General features: G+C 35.4%; 1 protein-coding gene and 1 long non-coding RNA gene across 5 annotated transcripts in view; one reads left to right on the top strand and one right to left on the bottom strand.

Moving 5' to 3' along the window:
* Positions 1 to 331: 331 nt before the first annotated feature.
* LOC116346524 (myosin-IIIb-like) overlaps positions 332 to 18,899 on the bottom strand; it is a 31,096-nt gene continuing 12,528 nt past the window's right edge. For 3 of the 4 annotated variants that reach the window (XM_031776607.1, XM_031776609.1, XM_031776608.1), the window contains exons 2-18: positions 13,075 to 13,408; positions 12,948 to 12,984; positions 8,842 to 8,947; positions 8,613 to 8,725; positions 8,297 to 8,479; positions 7,955 to 8,242; positions 7,649 to 7,866; positions 6,537 to 7,538; positions 6,315 to 6,465; positions 5,520 to 6,221; positions 5,280 to 5,439; positions 5,065 to 5,174; positions 4,844 to 4,966; positions 4,456 to 4,742; positions 4,065 to 4,375; positions 1,984 to 3,279; positions 332 to 1,286 (exon numbers count right to left, since the gene is read on the bottom strand). In XM_031776607.1, the coding sequence (XP_031632467.1) occupies positions 1,022 to 1,286; positions 1,984 to 3,279; positions 4,065 to 4,375; positions 4,456 to 4,742; positions 4,844 to 4,966; positions 5,065 to 5,174; positions 5,280 to 5,439; positions 5,520 to 6,221; positions 6,315 to 6,465; positions 6,537 to 7,538; positions 7,649 to 7,866; positions 7,955 to 8,242; positions 8,297 to 8,479; positions 8,613 to 8,725; positions 8,842 to 8,947; positions 12,948 to 12,984; positions 13,075 to 13,386 (5,664 nt within the window). In that variant the 5' untranslated portion in view covers positions 13,387 to 13,408 and the 3' untranslated portion in view covers positions 332 to 1,021. Of the gene's footprint in view, positions 1,287 to 1,983; positions 3,280 to 3,304; positions 3,648 to 4,064; positions 4,376 to 4,455; positions 4,743 to 4,843; positions 4,967 to 5,064; positions 5,175 to 5,279; positions 5,440 to 5,519; positions 6,222 to 6,314; positions 6,466 to 6,536; positions 7,539 to 7,648; positions 7,867 to 7,954; positions 8,243 to 8,296; positions 8,480 to 8,612; positions 8,726 to 8,841; positions 8,948 to 12,947; positions 12,985 to 13,074; positions 13,409 to 18,899 lie in introns of those variants that run through there. The other variant, XM_031776610.1, reaches the window with a different exon arrangement.
* Positions 9,851 to 10,688, top strand: LOC116346572. The gene is made up of 3 exons (XR_004201596.1): positions 9,851 to 10,344; positions 10,416 to 10,545; positions 10,616 to 10,688. It is a non-coding gene; the product is annotated as an uncharacterized LOC116346572 (long non-coding RNA).

Below are 18,899 nucleotides of genomic sequence, written 5' to 3'. Positions count from 1 at the left end.
CAGCCATTGTTGTGAAGTTGACTTCGTTTTTCACTAATTTTTCTAGTATTCAGGTTGACTAGAGTGAACAACCCCCTGCTAAATAACAATTTTAACATTTTATCTATTGTATGCTCGAAATAAAGGACTACAACTTACCGTCAATCTGGCTTCGAATACCATTTGGAAAATTTAAATTTTTGGTAGTGTCATAAAAAAAGGTTTATTTAATTCGAATTTAACAACGTGTTTTTTTTATTTGGAATTGAACACTTTTTCATAAATTGAAATGTTATTTACAACAAAATAAATTTGGCCATAATTTTTTAAAACAGAAACAAAAAAGGTTCTACAACATTTTATTGAGATGCAAATGTGCATCAAATCGAAACGAATCGTCTCAAATAATGAATATATTAACTGTGTAAAAAATGTTTTATTCTCTACAAATCAATCATACTTAACAAAATTCTATGCTAATGGTAACCATTTAAATTTGGAATATGTACTCAGGTGAATCAGGCTGTTAAAGTTTTCTCTCGCTTAGTTATACCAGCGGTGATTTAATTCATGACACGAAGTGAATATTATTTGTATAGCCGCCCATTCTCCTACTATCTCGACCGAGTGAATATGTGTGTCAGTGCATGTCCGACAAAATGTTGATTTATTCACGAATGCATTGAAACCGACGTGATTTCGGGCAGAAATATGTGACAAGCTTTTGCACTACATCACCATCTAACATAAAAATTGGTCCATGCTAGTGAACAGTCATGATGAATTTGTGTTTCCGCATGCCATATATTGCGTACTATATGAACATTGAAATAAGCTGTGTTGAACACAGACGACATGAAAATGAGGCGAAGAAAAAAAATAGATGTCAAAAACATATTTTCAATGATGAAATTCCAAAAAGTAGATGCACAACATCCTTCATTTTTGGATTGTATGCGGTGTAGATTGTAATTCCATTCCTTCGGGATGATAATGATGCTAATCTCTTTAATACAGAATACACCGACTGGGTGCATTTTTTTCAGACGGCCCCATTTCGAATAGTTATAATATTCTGACGTTTTCGATGGTGCGGCGAATGACGTCCTTGAACCGGTTTTAACAATTTTCGAAAGTTGAATGGGCCCAAATAAGACATCGAATCGGATGATGTAACCAATGCTTTGTGACGCAATCCATTATTATTTTGCTGCATATCATTTTCCATTGAATCAAGTGAATTGAACCCATGATCACTGTTATTACTATTTGAACTGCTTACATTTGACGAACTACCGGCCGAATGACTTTATGGATGGCAAAAAATGAAATAGAAAAAAAAAGAGAACGAATTAGCATTTAAATTGAAAAGTCAAATAGATATTAAAGAACATTTTGCAATCAATATCTTATTTCAACATATTTATGGTAAAATATGTATTTGGGGTGACTTTAAAGCTCTTTAGCTTTGAAACTGGGCCTCGGTGAGTAATGCTAAATTCGTTTTTGTCTCCAGTTTATATGAAATTAAAGAATGAACATAGCTTTCGTTTCGAAGGTAAGTCTATCTGTGCCAGATGAATAAATACTTTGATACATTTAAAGATAGACACTAATTTCATGCATCCGATTTGTTCAAAGATCACCTTGAGAGAACGATCTCATACGGAAATAAAATCCATAACAGATTTTTTATACTCAAAATCAAATGTGGCTTTAAAAGAATCAAAGGAACAACGAAAATCACGGTTATCTCTACTGTACAATTTTCCCGATTTCGTGATTCATCGCTTCAGTCTTCCAAGACAACGAATATTCTTATATACAACGTTATACAACTTCCATGGCAAATGGTATCATTCAAAACTTCTCCTTTTATTCGTTTATGCTCGACGACAAAATCCACAAAATGATGACTAGATTTGATAAATCATTCAAACAGCATATGACGTAAATAAAAGAAATGAGAAAAAAGGATAGAATCAAAACTGTATATACCAATACCTTTTGTCGTGAATTTTATTGGCTGCATGTTTTCGATATGGTGATGGATCAACGTCAAACATTTTGATGCGATTTTTAACATTGTAATTGATACAGTGAAACGGCAGGTGAAACTTGTTCGTTTTTATGTTAATGGATTTGTTTGATTTTGGTTTGTTGTGTGTAACAATGCTGGTCGCATCGTTGTCCATATTGTCCATTGACAGAATGCTTGCAAAACCGGTGTCATTAGTTAAATTGCTTGTAACAACATATGAAGTTGGAATGATGTCCGACGATGTTCGGCTGGTTAAATTGTCATCAGTATTATTATTATTATTATTATTATTATTATTATTATTGTTGTTGTTGTTTCGTTTGACTTCCGCATATGATTCAGTCGGTTGTTGTTTGATAATGTTTTTGTGATGCTTTTCAAAAGTGGCAGTTGACGGTTCGGTGGTTGCAATCGATAGATTGCTTGCTGTACAATTGTCATTGAATTGATGTGATTTTGCTTTGCTGCGCACTAAATTCGTCGTATCGCCAAAATGTCGATAGATTGGTGATGATTGTTCGTTTTTCGTCTTTGTTCGTTGTTCACTGTAATCGGTACGACCCACGTACCCTTTGCTCATCACCACCGAATCGTATGTACAATTATCGTATCGCTTTCGATTTGCAATTGATGGGGATGCAGTTTTTGTGTCATCCACTAAATTCTGATAATCATGATGTTGAATGATTCGTTTCGATGGTACAAATGGTTGTTGCGTTACTTTATTATCGAAATTGGTTTGTGTCTTGTTGTTATTATTTTCAATTTGTGATTTTTTTCGATTTGCATTGCTATTTTCGCCATTGTAACCGTTTCGCATAAACGGCGGTCGTCCATTTAATGGTTTTTTTGCTGTCGGTTGTAAGTATATGTTGCCGTCACCGTTCGTATTGTCATTTGATCGTTTGTCTTGAGCATTGGCTTTTTGCTTTTGAATAAAATCCAGTAGGCGACGCGTTTGCTGTTGATTCGATTCTGAAAATGCAGCAACATTTGCCGAATTGGGTGTTGAAGATGATGATGATGTCGACAATTGTGAACGATGATGATGATTGAATAATTTTGCTCGTGGTGATGACGATGATGATGATTCAATTTTTATTTTGCCATTGATTGCAGTCGGTGTGGTACGTTTTGACGCAACATCACACTTATTTGTACCATTCAATGCCTGATGCGCTATAACCGATGCTGACGACACTTTCGATTTATTTGTCAGTTTCGATGACACAGCCGAATTTTTTCGCTTCGGAATTTTACTATAAAGAAATTGATAGCAAGAGGGAGACAGAATGAATGTATTTGAATTGAAAATTGAAATCGAAAATGTATAAATAAACAAACAAAAAGCCACGTTTTTTATTATCAATTACTCCGCCACCAATTCACACCGAATTTGGTTTCTTTTATTCGATATTCCTTTGTTGGTCAAAGTAACGAATTTTTTTTTGTGAGAAAAAAAAGAGAAATATTATCGGGTCGAATCATTAATTTTGCCCCCGTTCAGTGTCAGTATTATATGCAGATGACGACGACAACAGCGACGACAACGGCGAAGTGTGTGGGGTGAGAAGGGAACATTTGTGTCTGTATTCTAAAGATCCGATTTTTTTTCAATCCCGTTTACCTTTGTGTTCAGAACATTGTTTGTATGCATGCAATAAATTGAAATCGTTTATCATTGTATTAAATATTTTGTAAAAGAGCAGAATCTTGCTCTCAAGCTGTTCAGTTCAATGAGGTGATAAAAAAGGCCATATGCCCGAGAGCTTGTCTTCTAAGAAAAATTCTAGCGAAAATTGAGGATTTAGAATTGGAGATGGTAAAGCGCAAGAATGGGGTGTAATCGAGTGTTCAAGGTTAAAAGGTAATTTCAAGCACCAAACTCTGATGGTATGTGACGTACGTACATCGTACAAGTATATGTGACATCAAAATAAATTCTTTATCAATTTTGCCATGTTTCAAAATATGCAAATGTTATTCGTGGAATTCGCCGTTGGCGATAACAATTCAATTGAATTTCTCACAATTTCTTCCTTACCTGAGCATTTCATTTTTCGCTGAGCTTTTGGTTGTGATTGGTGTGGATGATTTTGATGTGATTTTTGCGGCAATGGCGGCAGCTGCAAATTTACTTGGTTGTAATTTCGGCGATGCATCTATATGATTCTGATGACGTCGTGCATTTTTATCCAAGCTTTTATTTTGCATGGATGCGGTCAATAGGGTGGGCAAAAGTGTGAAACCCGGTGGTCTTTTGTAGTTTGATGGTAATTTATCAATGCTATCAACATGAACGCCCACCTTATTTCGACGCAAATTTTTATGTACCTCCTGATTTAACATATGAAGCTGTATGCACAGAAAACGAATGAATAACATTTAATTTAATGGAAAAAATTATACAAGTGCGAGTCTTTATTTATACGTACACTTTGCGAAAATCCGATTAATTCAAGCTGTTGCTCTTGAACAGTCAGCGGATTTCTAGCTTGACCATCTATTCGATGTTGGTATTGCTGTTGTTTTCGCATATTCGATTCGGCATTGCTTAAAAAATGTTGCAACACCAATTCAATTTCATGTGTGGTCAAACCCAAGTTCAGTAAATATTGTACGGCTTCATTTTCATTTTTAATGACATTGAACGCGTATTTTATCTTTTGCTCGATTTCCGGCATCCAACGTTTCATTCGAATCGTATTACTACCACGGTAATCTATGGCAAAACAAAACCAAACCGAAAATGGAGAACAATTAATGCAGTGACTAATGGTAATGACTTTGAAATCAAAGGTCGACAATGTGTTTTTAAATTACAGTTTCCATTGTTGTCAGCCGTTGATTTATCGCGACCATCTGCAATGATTTGCTGTTGTGGCTGCTGTTGTTTTTCTACCACTTTCTTCTTTGCCATCATCTTCTGTACCTCCAGTTGCATGCCTATAATTCCCCGCAGAAAAATTTAATGAGAAAAATAACAAAAATTTTGTTTTGATTCTTGAAATTTTGATTAAAAAAATGTGGAAAATATCCTTTACTTTCTCGTTGTATAACCGACTGTCGGCGATGTTGTTCTTCTTTTTGCCGTTGTTCCCAATCGTTTCGCATTTTTTGTATACGTTGTCTGGTCAACCAACCTCTGACATACCTAAGGGGGGAATCACAAAAGAAAAGAATTAATTTAAAATAATCGACAAATAATCGTAAAACCATCAATAATAATTAATAGCAAAAAAAGGCCCCTCTGACATACCGTTGAACTGTCATTGCACTCTTTGCCCGTCGCATTTTCGTGCGTCGATAATGAACACGAGCCAACCATCGTCGTACACATGCCTGCACTAAAACGATTCGTCGCAACTGCTCTTCATACAATTTTGCCAAATGCTCAACATGATAGTACTTCAGAAACACTGAAAATATATGTCGAAATCAAAAACAATTGTTCGGTGACTTTGTGTGATAAATAACATGAAAGATAATATTGATTTACCCTTAGTTTTTCCGAGTGCCCATCCATCGAATCGCAATCGAACCAATAATATGCGACAATTTTCTCTGCTTGCCGTAACTTTCTCTTTGAAACCGAAAGCAAGGAAGCAATAACGTTTTAAAAAATCGGCAAATGTTAAACGATGACTAAAACCATTCTGTCGAATGCGAATCGTTTCCAACACGCCCGCACATCTCAACTGTTTTAAAACTTTGGTTCCGTCAAATTGTTTGGCCGTTTGTTTATCGTTTGGTTTAATGCATCGCACAAATTGCGGTGAACCGGCTACCATTTTTTGCAAGAGATCCATCAATGAATATCGAAAGTATGTGGCGACCGTTTGTTGCGCACGAGATTGTGATGCCAAACCACGCGAATTGAACGGTTCACGTGTATCAGTTTTATTGAAATTGGCAACGGGTTGATTTGCGGCTAGCGCCGATGATGCCGACGATGATTCTTGCAGAGCCGAACATAGATTGCCAGTTTTTGTAATTGGACATTGGAATAGAAAGCGAACCATTTCAAAATTACTGCTTCGTATCAATTGAATCACTTCAGTTGGTAAGAAATTGCGATTTTTTTCCAAAAAATTCTCCGCTTGATATACAACACGACCGGCAAAATGATGTATGGCAAAACAGATTGCGTCCGATTTTGGTTTGATGTAAAACTTTGATTTGATATTATTGTGACATTTCTCTGCGAATCGATGACAAATTGAAAAGAAAAAAAAACTTACTAAAAACTATTCACGGTTTTCAATTTTGAAATTTAAAAAGGAAATTGGCTTACGAATAAAGCTGCGATCGGTAGCACGCGGAAAGCGACTTTCTTCGTCCAACAAAGCCAAAAGACCAAGTGGTCGACTCAACAGCATATCAAGAACAGGTCGATTATCCGAGAATTCAACTAAATTCACTGGTATTCCTTCGGCAAGGTACTCCTAGAGAAACGAAAAATCATTGGACACAATCGAAAATTAAGTGCTGTGTGTATGTGTTAAAAAGTGCTTACTTGTTGCTCCCACGTAAAGATGTGTTGATTAAAATAATATTGAATTTGTTCATTGGCAATATTAATACAGAGTTGTTCGAACGAATTGTGTGGAAAGTTTTCAAATCCGAAAATATCGAGTAAACCAATGGCTAAAATGTCATTGTTTGACCGATTAAAGCTTAGTAATGTGTTGATTTGATTAACCATCCAATCAAATAGTCGGCCATAAAGTGCTTTGGCCATGGCATCACGTGCAGCTGCCGCTTCGGTCACCGTATTATTTCGTGTGATTGTTTCACCTTTGGTAACAACGCAATTCTTTGTCAATGCATCCAATAAATGATTGACTTCAACTCCAAGCAATTTGGCGACACGATGCATTGGTGCAACGTCAACAACACGCGCTTTATTATCCGTATTATCGTCGGAACAATCGATTTCACCAAATTCTAAATCGCCTAAATTTAAAATCGCTGCCAACACTCGATTCACCGTATCTATTTCATCGTCACGAAATCCAAGCACTTTAAAACATGCCTTCAATTGTTTCCATCGTTCGACATTCTTTTGCGGTGTGGAATTTTGTGTTTTCGATAAATATCGATGCTGTTCACGATACATTGGATCCAAATAATAACTGCTCAGCTTATTTTCATGCTCCAAACCATCGTATAAATAATAGAATATATGAAAATTTCCCTCATTATTTGCTTGCTGAACGACACGACTCTGTTCAAGCAAATAGACGCTTATTCGAGCACCGGTCACTTTACCGCTACGTGTCATTGTCAAATCCAAATATTTGCCAAATCGTGAACTATTGCCATTTATGCCAGTTCGTGCATTTCCGAATGCCTCCATCAACGGATTCACTTGCAGTATACGCTCTTCCAAATTACGATTTGGAGCTTTACCCAAATACACCAATTGCTTCAACAACAAATTTCCACTTTCCGTTTTTCCACTTGCACTTTCGCCACTTATTACAATCGCTTGATTCTGTTTTTGATGCAATAACGCCTGCAATAAAACGGAATTGAGTTGCAATTTTGATTTTCATTCATGACCACTTCAAACAACGACTCAAATCTTATCATTTATTTACAATTGAATTAAAAAACGAAACTCACCTGATGCGCAGCATCGGCAACGGCAAATATATGCGGCGGATTTTCAAATCGTGATCGTCCAATGTAGCGTTTTTGATGCTGTTTCGAATATAAGCCCAAATTAATGAACGGATTCACAGCAACTAATATATCGCCGATGTACGTATAAATTTGATTTGATTCGAATCGCTTTTGCAATTGCTCGGTTATTACTTCTTCGGATAAAACTTCAAGTGCAGCTGCAATGAAATTAAAGTTTAATTTTCATTTTCATTAAAATCAATTTGCACGCCGTTTGACAATGGAAAAACTAAAATAAATTCTCACCTAAATCATCCATATACATTTTCTGTGGTTTCGATTTACGGTCTGGTTTCAATTGTCCATATTTTGTTGTCGCTTCGGCCTGACGACGTAGAACGCCCTCGTTTCTTTGTTTTTGAATCTCTTTTTTGAGTTCGTTTCGTATGGTATCCAATTTTCCAGTAATATTCATAAAATACGGATGCCGAAGTAAGTGCTTTGCAAATGGCCGTTTTTCCATGTCTTTTATCAAACATTCCGATATAAATTTACCAAGTTCAACTGAACGCAATTCTGGTTTGGCTAAGTGTGCTGAAATACATTTTTTTAAAAAATGATTTTCATGGGCAGAAGTGAAATTCTTACGTGGTGGATTTCGTGGTATTTGAAATAGAGCACGCATTGGATGAATATCCGAAAGTGGTGGATCGCCTTCTGCCAGTTCAATTGCTGTAATGCCAATAGACCAAACATCACAACGAGAGTCATATGACTGATCCAGTTGTTGTTCGCATGCGATAACTTCCGGGGCCATCCAATACGGTGTACCTATTTAATAAATTGAATTTCATTTAGATGACAGTACCTGATGCAAGGAAGTATTTGCATTCAAATCGACAATTTTTGATATTATAACCTGAAGTCAAAATATTTAATTGAAATACATCAAGATGAAACATACCGACGCTCGTGTTTCGACGAGCCATCGTTGCCGCCAGATGTGAACTTACGCCAAAGTCAACCAATTTTACATACGCTTCATCAGTTAACAGAATATTGTGGCCTTTGATGTCTCTATTGCATCCATTCGAATTTGAAAGAAAAAATAATTAAATGTTTATTAACATTCCATTTCATGGGTAATTCGCATAGTAATTTGCGGCATTTGATTTTGATCTGAATAAATTTACCTGTGCATACAATGATTCTCATGCAAATGAATCAGTCCTTTTAGAGTTTCTAGCAAAATGTATGCAATGTGATCCTCTTTCATACGTTCATTTCGACTACGTAAACCTATAAAAGAAATTGCGCATGCATTAAGACTTTGTATTTTATTATATTGAGTTTAAAGTGTTCAAATTTATCTCAATAGAACACCATTCAATTTTTGGCTATTCTAGAAAATTGAGGAAATAAACAAAATCGTTTTAAAAAGTTGGATTTGATTACTTTTCTGGGATTTGAACTTGAAAGATTCTCAGTGAAGTTCTTTTTCGTAATAGATTTTTCTTCAACTATGCGCCACATTGTCTACAACTTCATAAGCTCAACATCCACATTGAATGTAAATTTATAAAAATATGCACTATTATTTGCTTCCTGCATAGGGCCTGAGCAGCCGCACGTGTACATGGCATGATTAAAGTCGATTTTTGTGTGGACGTACACGATCCTTCCCCTCCCCTCTTCCCACATTGCTGAATTAACAATAACACAATTTGCAATCACTGTTTATTTTCATTGTGCAAGTGTGCCTTTTTTTCAATTATTCTTACTGAATAATCTACCAAGACCATCTGTCGTTGCTAAGTTGTGACATTAAAGCAGATTCATTAAGTGTTTTTGTCATGATTTAAAATTAAAAACAGATTTGTTTTGCATTTCATCGTTGCATCACACATGCACAATAAAAATAAAAAAGCTTTTACAAATTGACGCATTTAATAATTATTATAGACGCATTTGAATAATCTTGCAGCATCTTTCCAAAATTATTAACATAAAATTGATTGAATCGAATTGATACTTATAAGTGAAATGTATAAATCAATAGTTGTTTTAAGTTGTTTGATTGCTTTAATTGTAGCTGTTTTATATTAATTCAAAAAAAATAAATAAATTACATTACTAATATCGATTAATATTTCAGTTGGTTCATTGTTCAAAATCAGTTCCAAAATATTCAATAACATCAGTGTCAACATCATCCGATTTGAATATAGGCGAATCGCCAATATGGGATAAAGAAACTCAATCCATATACTTTTCGGATATTTTTGGAAAAAAAATGTATCATTATTCATATTATGAGAAAAAAATGTATTTAGTTGATTTCCATCCGGATTCGTCGCCAGGCTTTATGTTTCCCGTACGAAATAGCCCAAATTTATACGGCGTTGGCGGGCGTTGGTTGTAATCGATCGGTTTTTACAATAAAATGGGATGGAAAGTCACGCCATGTAAAAGATCTTAAAAAAATGTTCAGCGTTAAATCGAACACAATTCATTTAATGAACCATGGAGTTGCTGATACACTGGGAAATTTTTTCGTTGGAACTTTTGATCCAGATATTTGTAGTACGTCCGACTCTCTCGGACTTTAAAGTAACAACTGGCCTTGCATTTGATCCAAAAGCAAAAACACTATTGCACTTAGATGGATGTACTCAAACCATAACTGAATTTTCTTGGTGAGAAAATTTCAATTCGAAATTAATATTCAACATAATTTGTAAATGTGTGAATGTTTTATTTTGAATAGCCAATGAACGAGTTTTTATGCAACTAAACTTTCCTAAGCATATGCTTCTTGTGGGAATCGCATTTCGACGAACGCGCTACATATATGTCGGATTGTATAAAGAATCCGTAGTATTAAAAATCAATCGAAAGTAATTTATTTTCTTTTTTTTTAATAATTTCCATGTAGCAAAAAATGATTTACTATTTATTTATTCACAGATCGAAAAAAATTGTTGATAAAATTAAACTTCCAACACCATATTTAACATCAATGGTGTTTGGTGGTCCAAACAATGATATTCTTTATGTTACATCTTCAACGATTTCAAATGTTATTTTAACTGGGGAAATCGAATTTCGAAATACAACTTCACCCAATAGATGTTTATTCAAAATAAAAGGCTTGAATGATAGCAGTCCACCCCTCTACAAACCTGATTTAACTAAAAAAAATCGTTGTGGAACAAAATGCACTGATTCAAGCTCGAGCTCCAGCTCAAGCTCAAGTAAAGAATGAATAAATTTTGATGTATACGAAATCTATTTAAAGTGAATAAATGATTGCTCTAGAATAAAAATAAAGACTCTTACGGAAGTAAGACGAACTTTTCCGCACGGAGGTAGTTGCGTATTTTATTAAGCTAGTTCAAAATAATATTCAAGCTAGTTCAAGTTCGATTTTCCAAGCCTTTCAAGCGGCATAAATTTCGAGACGAAAAAATATGTTCAAACCTTGACATCAAAATATTCTTTAATTTAATAGCAGAAGTACTCGCAAAAGATTTTTCACACTTTCATGATGAACCCATTTGTACGACATTTGAAAGTATTCTATTTTTTAATAAAACACTATAAAAAATATTTCTGACGTTAATTTTGCCATAAGAATTATTTTTGAAACACTTTTCATAACTAAAGTCACAAAAAATTTGAATTTTTGTATGGGAGCCATGTCTGGTAGCAGCTTTAATGGTGTGAAACTTTGCACAGGTTATTTTTTCACAAAAAATAACATTCGGAGGGTTTGGAGAAATTTCAACCAAAATTAAGGGTACCTCTCATACAAAATATTCGTTTTTGAGCCAAGCATTGGAAATTTTGTGTGGGAGGTACCCCTAATTTTGATTGAAATCTCTTCAAACTTTCAGAATGTTATTTTTTTGTGTAAAAATTAGTCTGTGCAAATTTTCACGTCATTAAGGTAGCATACAGGCATGGCTCCCATACAAATAAAGAGTCTTACAGGAGTAAGACGAACTTTTCCGCACGGTGGTAGATGCGTATTTTATCAAGCTATATATATTCGGCATCGAAATATTCTTTAATTTGATAGCAGAAGAATCCGCAAAAGATTTTTCACACTATCATGATGAACTCATTTGTATGATATTTGAAAGTATTCTATTTTCTAACAAAGCGCTATAAAAATATGTCTGACGTTAATTTTGCCATAAAAATTATTTTTGAAACACTTTTCATAACTAAGGTCACAAAAAATTTGGATTTTTGTATGGGAGCCATGTCTGTATGCTACCTTAATGGCGTGAAACTTTTTACAGGTTTTTTTTACAAAAAATAACATTCGGAGGGTTTGGAGAAATTTCAACCAAAATTAAGAGTACCTCCCATACAAAATATTCGCTTTTGAGCCAAATGAAAATTTTGTATGGGAGGTACCCCTAATTTTGATTGAAATCTCTTCAAACTTTCAGAATGTTATTTTTTTGTGTAAAAAATAGTCTGTGCAAAGTTTCACGTCATTAAGGTAGCATACAGACATGGCTCCCATATAAAAATTAATTTTTTTGTGGTTTTTTCAAGGAAACTGTATCAAAAATTGATTGTATCTCAAAACTTACGGATTCGGTTTTCTCGTGCCAAAAAACCCCCCAATACATATTTTTGAGTGTTTAAGTCTGTATTAAGTATGACTTTTGGACGAAAATTGGACTCTTTTTCATAGGTATCACTCCAGGCATGCATTTTTTTTCATCAACCAAAGTCGCTCAAAAGCTAATAATTTCTATTCCTCGCGACCCCCAATCATCCTGTACAGTCAGATTTTAAATAACTTTTTCGGGGGTTGAGATAATCGATAGACAAATTTTGCGTACGGTGGATAACGTACAAGGTACCACGTGGAACAGACCCACAACAACCAAGCTCAAAACGGCCTGATTCGGGTTCTCTGACCTCAGAAACGTCCAGAAAACATGTTTTTGAGGTGTCGTAAATTTTGAACCATTGCAATACTTTCCCCTTACACACTAGGTGTGTGCGGAAAAGTAACAGCATATTAAATGGTCGCATATCAAAGCGAAACCAGACGTTTTTTCATATATTCATACAAACTACAACAACAAAACTATGGAAAAAAGCGTCTTCTTGCAACCATTTAATATGCTGTTTTTATTCTAGAGCAATCAAATATCAATTGTATTTATTTAACCCTTCACCGGGATCGATGCGCTTCAAAGCATCGAACCGGGTAGCAACGCTACGCAGTAAGCAAATAATATTATAGTAAAAAAAAGAAAAAAAAAAAACAAACCTTGTACTAAATCTGTCACCGAACCGCCAGTGCATAGCTGTAACGATAATCATTAAGAGTTTAAATGTAAAAGTATTTTTATTCTCACTACCCAAATACATTTCGAAATGTTATTTTGCTGACTAACCTCCATCACAAACCAAAGTTGATCATCTTCAAAGCATACGCCTTTCTTCAAAAAGATGCCAACAAATGTTGGCAAATTTGGATGTTGTGATAAATCGCGTAGCACAAGATATTCTTCTTCGATTTCTTCAAGATTATCGGTGATTGATTCGAGAATTTTGATTGCCACTTTCTTCCCCGTCGACCGATCAACTGCACTATATACCTCACCATATGTACCTTCGCCAATTAAATCGCGTAATTCGAATCGATCTCCGGGTGATGGTAGCCGCACAAAATTAATTTGCTGCGATAATCCAACGTAAGCGGCCATTTTTGCGATACATTAAATTTAACTGAAAATGGAGCAAAAATCATAGTTAACGACTTTTACGCAACAAAATACTTCGAACAGGCATAGCAACTTTAACGGGGAGAATTGGTTTTTTTATTCATCGAGATTGAGAAGTTTTTAATGATGAGTCTTCGTTTTGAAAATCAATTTAAAGTCACATCAATCGCGTCTCTTGAAACTCAACAACGAATTGTCGACGTTACCGCTGTGTATTCGCTTCGTCCGGTGAAAGAGAAAATACTTTGTTTCCAAAGAATGAGTATCTTTTAAATGGGATTGCGATTTTTTTGTTTCACTTGTAAAACCATTTGTAATTACAGTTTTATTGAATGAGAAGCACACTGTGAATGAGCACAATTTCAATTTCATAGTTTTAGCATTTGTGTTAAATCGCAGAATAAAAATGAAGTTGTTGAAAAGCGCAACAAACAATAATTATAATTACATATGTATAAGCATAAACTGGGCTACCAGAATATGGAGCGCACAAGCACTTCCGTTCAATATGTGAAATGTATGGAATATATTGGATGACTTTTCACAAAAAAAAAAATATATATATATCGGCATTTATTTGCATTTTTAAATGTAAGTCTTGACCAATTAAGACTTCCTGTGTGCCCATTAAATTCCCAAGCAAACAATGAGAAAGCATAGAACAATTCTCAAGCACAAGTGTATCCCATAACCACAAGAAATGAATATTCATATTGAATGCTATTCAATTTGACACAGAGAAATAATTCTCTCTCTCTCTTTCTGGTTTGTTTCATTTGCATTGTTTGTAATTAACCATCTCCAAAAGCGATTCGAACGTAATCCAATTCAGTTCGATTTCACACGTGTTCAATGCAATCGATATAAACAATGTAATAATATGTAGAATTGGTAGTTTTACATTTAGCAAGTTTCGCACGTGCAAATGGGTGCCCACCATCATTCAGAGAAAAATACACACACCGTGGCCGTTATAATGGTTTTGCTTCATTTATTTGCTCAATCGATTTCAGTTTCTCGTAATCAACACCATCATCGCTTTAATTCGCAAAAAAAATCCATTTGAACTTTTCCTATTTACTAAAAGTAATTTTCAGTTGTTGAACAGTGTGTTTGTTTTATCATTTTCTCACTATTTTTATGCCATTCTCTTTCTCTATCCCTCTTTCTTTCTCGGTCGGTCTGTATCTCTGTTTCGCTTTATATCTCATTCACTCTCTCGTTGTCGTAAAATTCAATAAATTCGCATCTTTAATTTTTATTGAAGCATTTCGCGTCTTATTTAATTTCTTTCAACATTTTTACTTTCGACATTCAAGAAAGTTGTTTGGCAGAAACTTATGTTGGTATGGCAGTTTTCGAAGCTATTGTATTTTGGAAGGAATTGGCTTTAAACAAGGGAGTAATTTTTTGGAAAATTTGCGACAAACACATATCTTATCTCAGAGGGTCTTGAATGAACCCCTCAAAATCATCGAAATCTGAAATTCTATAAATATTTTTGTGTCAATTTTTGAAGAAGAATTTTTGCACTTTTTCGTGCAACAAATCTTTCATCCACTTTCTATCTTCTCCACATAAAAACCGAACTTGCGTTTCAAAAAATGGGTTATCAAGTCTTGTATTGAAAGAAGTGTAAATGAGAGTAACTCAATGGTTGACTTTAATTCCAACTACTTCCCCTAAACATTTTCTAGAAACTAGCTTGGCTCAGAAAGATACAATCGTCTAACGGACCAAAAGTATCCAACTTCGTCGATTTAATGTTGCTTTTTATACAAATTGTCGCACTTTGTTCTTCTGAAATTCATTCATTCGATCTGATTACACTTTTTTCGAACATGTTGAAAAGTGAGCTGAAGATTTTAAAACCAAAACATGCCAAACATCGTCGAAAAACGCAACGACGTGAACCACTTTCATTCAACTGTGATACAAAAACCATTTTAACTGTCATTAAATTCATTGTGTATACGTAGCCAAACTATAATTTTGTCACATAATTGAGAACAAGTTTGATTGATGGCCACGAAATCGATTCGTTGTGTACACTCAATTTTTCGTGAGCTTCATTTTTTGTGCGGATTGTTTTTGTTTTTTTTCGTCGCGACATTGTTTCATCATCATAGAGTGAATCATCATTATTGCAAATTGAGTTCTACTTCCAAGTGTTAAATGTAACGAGACTCAAAAAAGCGTACAATTTTTTCCAGCATTGAAACTTTTTTTTCTCTCCCAAATCGTATTGAGAGAAATTCTTCCGAAATTTGGAAAAATGCGTTGATTTTACTCTTGCAGTGTGCTTGCTTTCAAACAGTTAAAAGTGTACTTGTGCAAAAAAAACATCAACTTTTATATCGATACTAAAACATCGTCGTTAAAACTTGATAGATCACATATTGGAAGTATAAATTAAAACGTAAGGATTTTTCACTGAAATTGAGCATTTATTTCAAGAGGATGGTACACATTTTTTTATTCAAAGTATTGTCCATCGCTAGCCACTACTTTTTCCCATTTTCCAGGCAATTCATGGATTCCGTGCCAAAAGAATGGTTGTTGTTTTGAACGAAACCACGAACCGACCCAATTTGCGATTTCTTCCGAAGAAGTGAAGCGTTCCCGTGTACAAAAAAAGTGACTGACTATTTTGGGACAAACTGACTGACTATTGACTGTAAAAACAAGCAACCTCAGTTAAATTTAGTTAACTTCAATCAATTAAAGTAAGCTATGGTTAACTGCAACAGCTAACTATAGTTGACAATAATCATAGTCACCTGATAGTCGAAACGTCCCAAAATAATCGCCTGACTGACTGAGTAACTATAGTTGATTGTTTTTCATACAAAATTTTAAAATTCATGAATATAGCCAACTATAGTCACTTACAGTCAATAGTAACTTATTCACTTTTTTTCCACTCGGGTTTGCCTGCCAATTCGTTTTGCATCGTTCGAAACAAGTAGTAATCAGAAGGAGCAATGTCTGGTGAATACGGCGGGTGGGGTAGAACTTCCCATCCTATTGTCGACAAGTATTGTTTGACGACATTTGCAATATGTGGCCGAGCATTGTCATGTTGAAGAATTAACCGGTGGTGTTTTCCCCTCCATTCTTTCCGATCTTTGTCCAATGCTCGCTTCAATCGCATCAGTTGTAGTCGATAGCAATCTCCTGTGACTGTTTCACCCGGTTCCAGCAGCTTATAATAAACGATACCCTTTTGATCCCACCAAACACAGAGCATTACCTTCCGGCAATGAATATCTTGCTTTGATTGCGATGGTCCTGGTTCGCCGCGTCGAACGTATGATTTTTTTCGCCTTGGGTTATCGTAGTGGATCCACTTTTCATCGCCCGTAACAATTCGATCCAAAAATGACTTGCTTTTTTGTCTTGCGAGCAGCATTTCTCAGATGGTAAAACGCCTTTCAACATCTCTCGGTTTCAATTCGTGCGGCAACCAGTTTCCAAATTTTTGGATGAACCCTAATGCTTTTAAACGTTGTGAAATGGTTGCTTGAGTTACTCCCAATGATTTAGCGAGTTCTTCTTGCGTTTGGCATGGATCTTCATCGAGTAACAATTCCAATTCTTCATCTTCAAATTTTCTCGGCTGGCCTGGACGCTCTTTGTCTTCCGTGTCAAAATCACCACTTCTGAATCTTCTAAACCATTTTTCACATACACGTTTCCGACAACAAACGATGACATTCAGCAGCACTTTTCTTTTGATTAAAGTACAAAAGCATTGCTTCCCGCAAATGCTGTTTTGTTGGAACCAAGCGTTCAGAAAGACATACATTTATGCGAGCGATTGTGCTGTTGCCATACATTCGGATCTTCGGCAGCGCACGAAGTGCTTCGAACGCACAACGAAAGCACTAGCGATGCGCATCAAATGATGCAAGCATCATTCAATTGCTCGCATAAATGTATGTCTTTCTGAACGCTTGGTTGGAACGTAATTCGACATTTTAATCGCAATAAAAAACTTGTGTGTGCAGAACTTTGACAGATCGAATTTAGTAGATTTTTTGACGCTCTTTAAGATACAACAGCTTTCACTGTCCAAACAATTGCATGTGTGATAGATATGAAGTTAGATACGAATCCTTACGTTTTAATTTATACTTCCAATAGTTATTAAATGCATCATATAATGCGAGAAAGACGGTTGTTGTTTCACAGCAAAGATTTGCCATACAATGCCTATATGCCATACAATGTCTATTGGCCCCTTTTAATAAAAAAAAATGTTCAGCGTGTTTTTTATTCGCGGTTAGACCGAAGCAAGTAGCGCAACAATGCAGGGACCATGCTTTATTAATATTGCATCAATTTCAAGTCACTGAGTTCCGGCATACGAGCGGTGTGGTCAGTGCAACAAACAAACAAAAAAAGCGCCAAACAAGAGAGAGAGAAAACAATGGCACAGTAGTTGAAATTCACGCGGCAAGAGGGAAACAATTATGCCGCATCGATGCGGGACTCATTCATATTTTTGCTATAACATTTTCCAATCGGTTTTTTTTCCGGCTACTTCTCTTTCTTCTGCGAAATGAAAAGAGTTAAAAGCAGAAATCGAATTTTTTTCAATTCGCTTGTCATTCGACAATGGTATGGATTTCAATTGAATCTGTTTTTTAGCTCCTGTTACAAAATTAAAAACTTTGGTGCATTATGCAGTTTTTTTCTTTTCACTGTTCGCTTTTCGTGTTACATGATATGAGATTGGTTTATGGACATCGATCGCAGCAGACAATCTCGATTCATCTGCAATTCGCTTAGTGCTTTTTTTATATATTCAGCTAAGATTTGCAACCAAAGTCCGTTCATTGTTGTGAACAAAATATGGCCTACGCTCGTCAATTATATTAGTCATGTGTGTGTTTTTTCTCTCTCTTCTGCAGTCGTTATGAAGAAAAACCAATTTCAATGCATTTTTGCGATTGATTCGACATGAGTCGAATTTCCATTTTTTTCTCGCTTCGCCTGTCTATACATTTTCTCACAGGGGGAGGCAAAAGTTTTAAGCCTGATATAGCAAGACACGTTGTATTTTTAAATGAGTATATTTATTATTCAAAGTAGTCTCCATGTACACGAATGACACTTTCATAACGATACTTCAATGCTTTAATTCCCCCCTCAAACCATTCGGCACTCTTGTCCTCCCATACGTTGAAAATATCGGTTGAAATCTCTTCTTCGGTCTTGTACTGCTTTCCCTTGAGATATCTCTTGGTGTTTGGAAACAGGAAATAGTCGCTGGGGGCCAGATCTGGAGAATACGGTGGATGGTGAAGTTGTTCGAAGCCGCATTCCCTGATGGCAGCTTGTGCAAGCAATGATTTGTGAGCTGGTGCATTGTCATGCAAAAGAAGAACTTTTCGAGTGAGAAGACTAGGGCGTTTTTCTCTGATGGCTTTGCGCAATCTATGCATCTGTTGTGCATAATAATAGCCCGTGACTGTGGTGTTCTTTGGGAG

Source organism: Contarinia nasturtii, unplaced genomic scaffold, assembly GCF_009176525.2.
Source record: "Contarinia nasturtii isolate CC-2019 unplaced genomic scaffold, AAFC_CNas_1.1 Cnas_scaffold_1565, whole genome shotgun sequence".
NCBI classification, from domain to species: Eukaryota; Metazoa; Arthropoda; class Insecta; order Diptera; family Cecidomyiidae; genus Contarinia; species Contarinia nasturtii.
The sequence above is the reverse complement of the archived record's forward strand: the minus strand, read 5'-3'. Positions and strand labels throughout refer to the sequence as shown.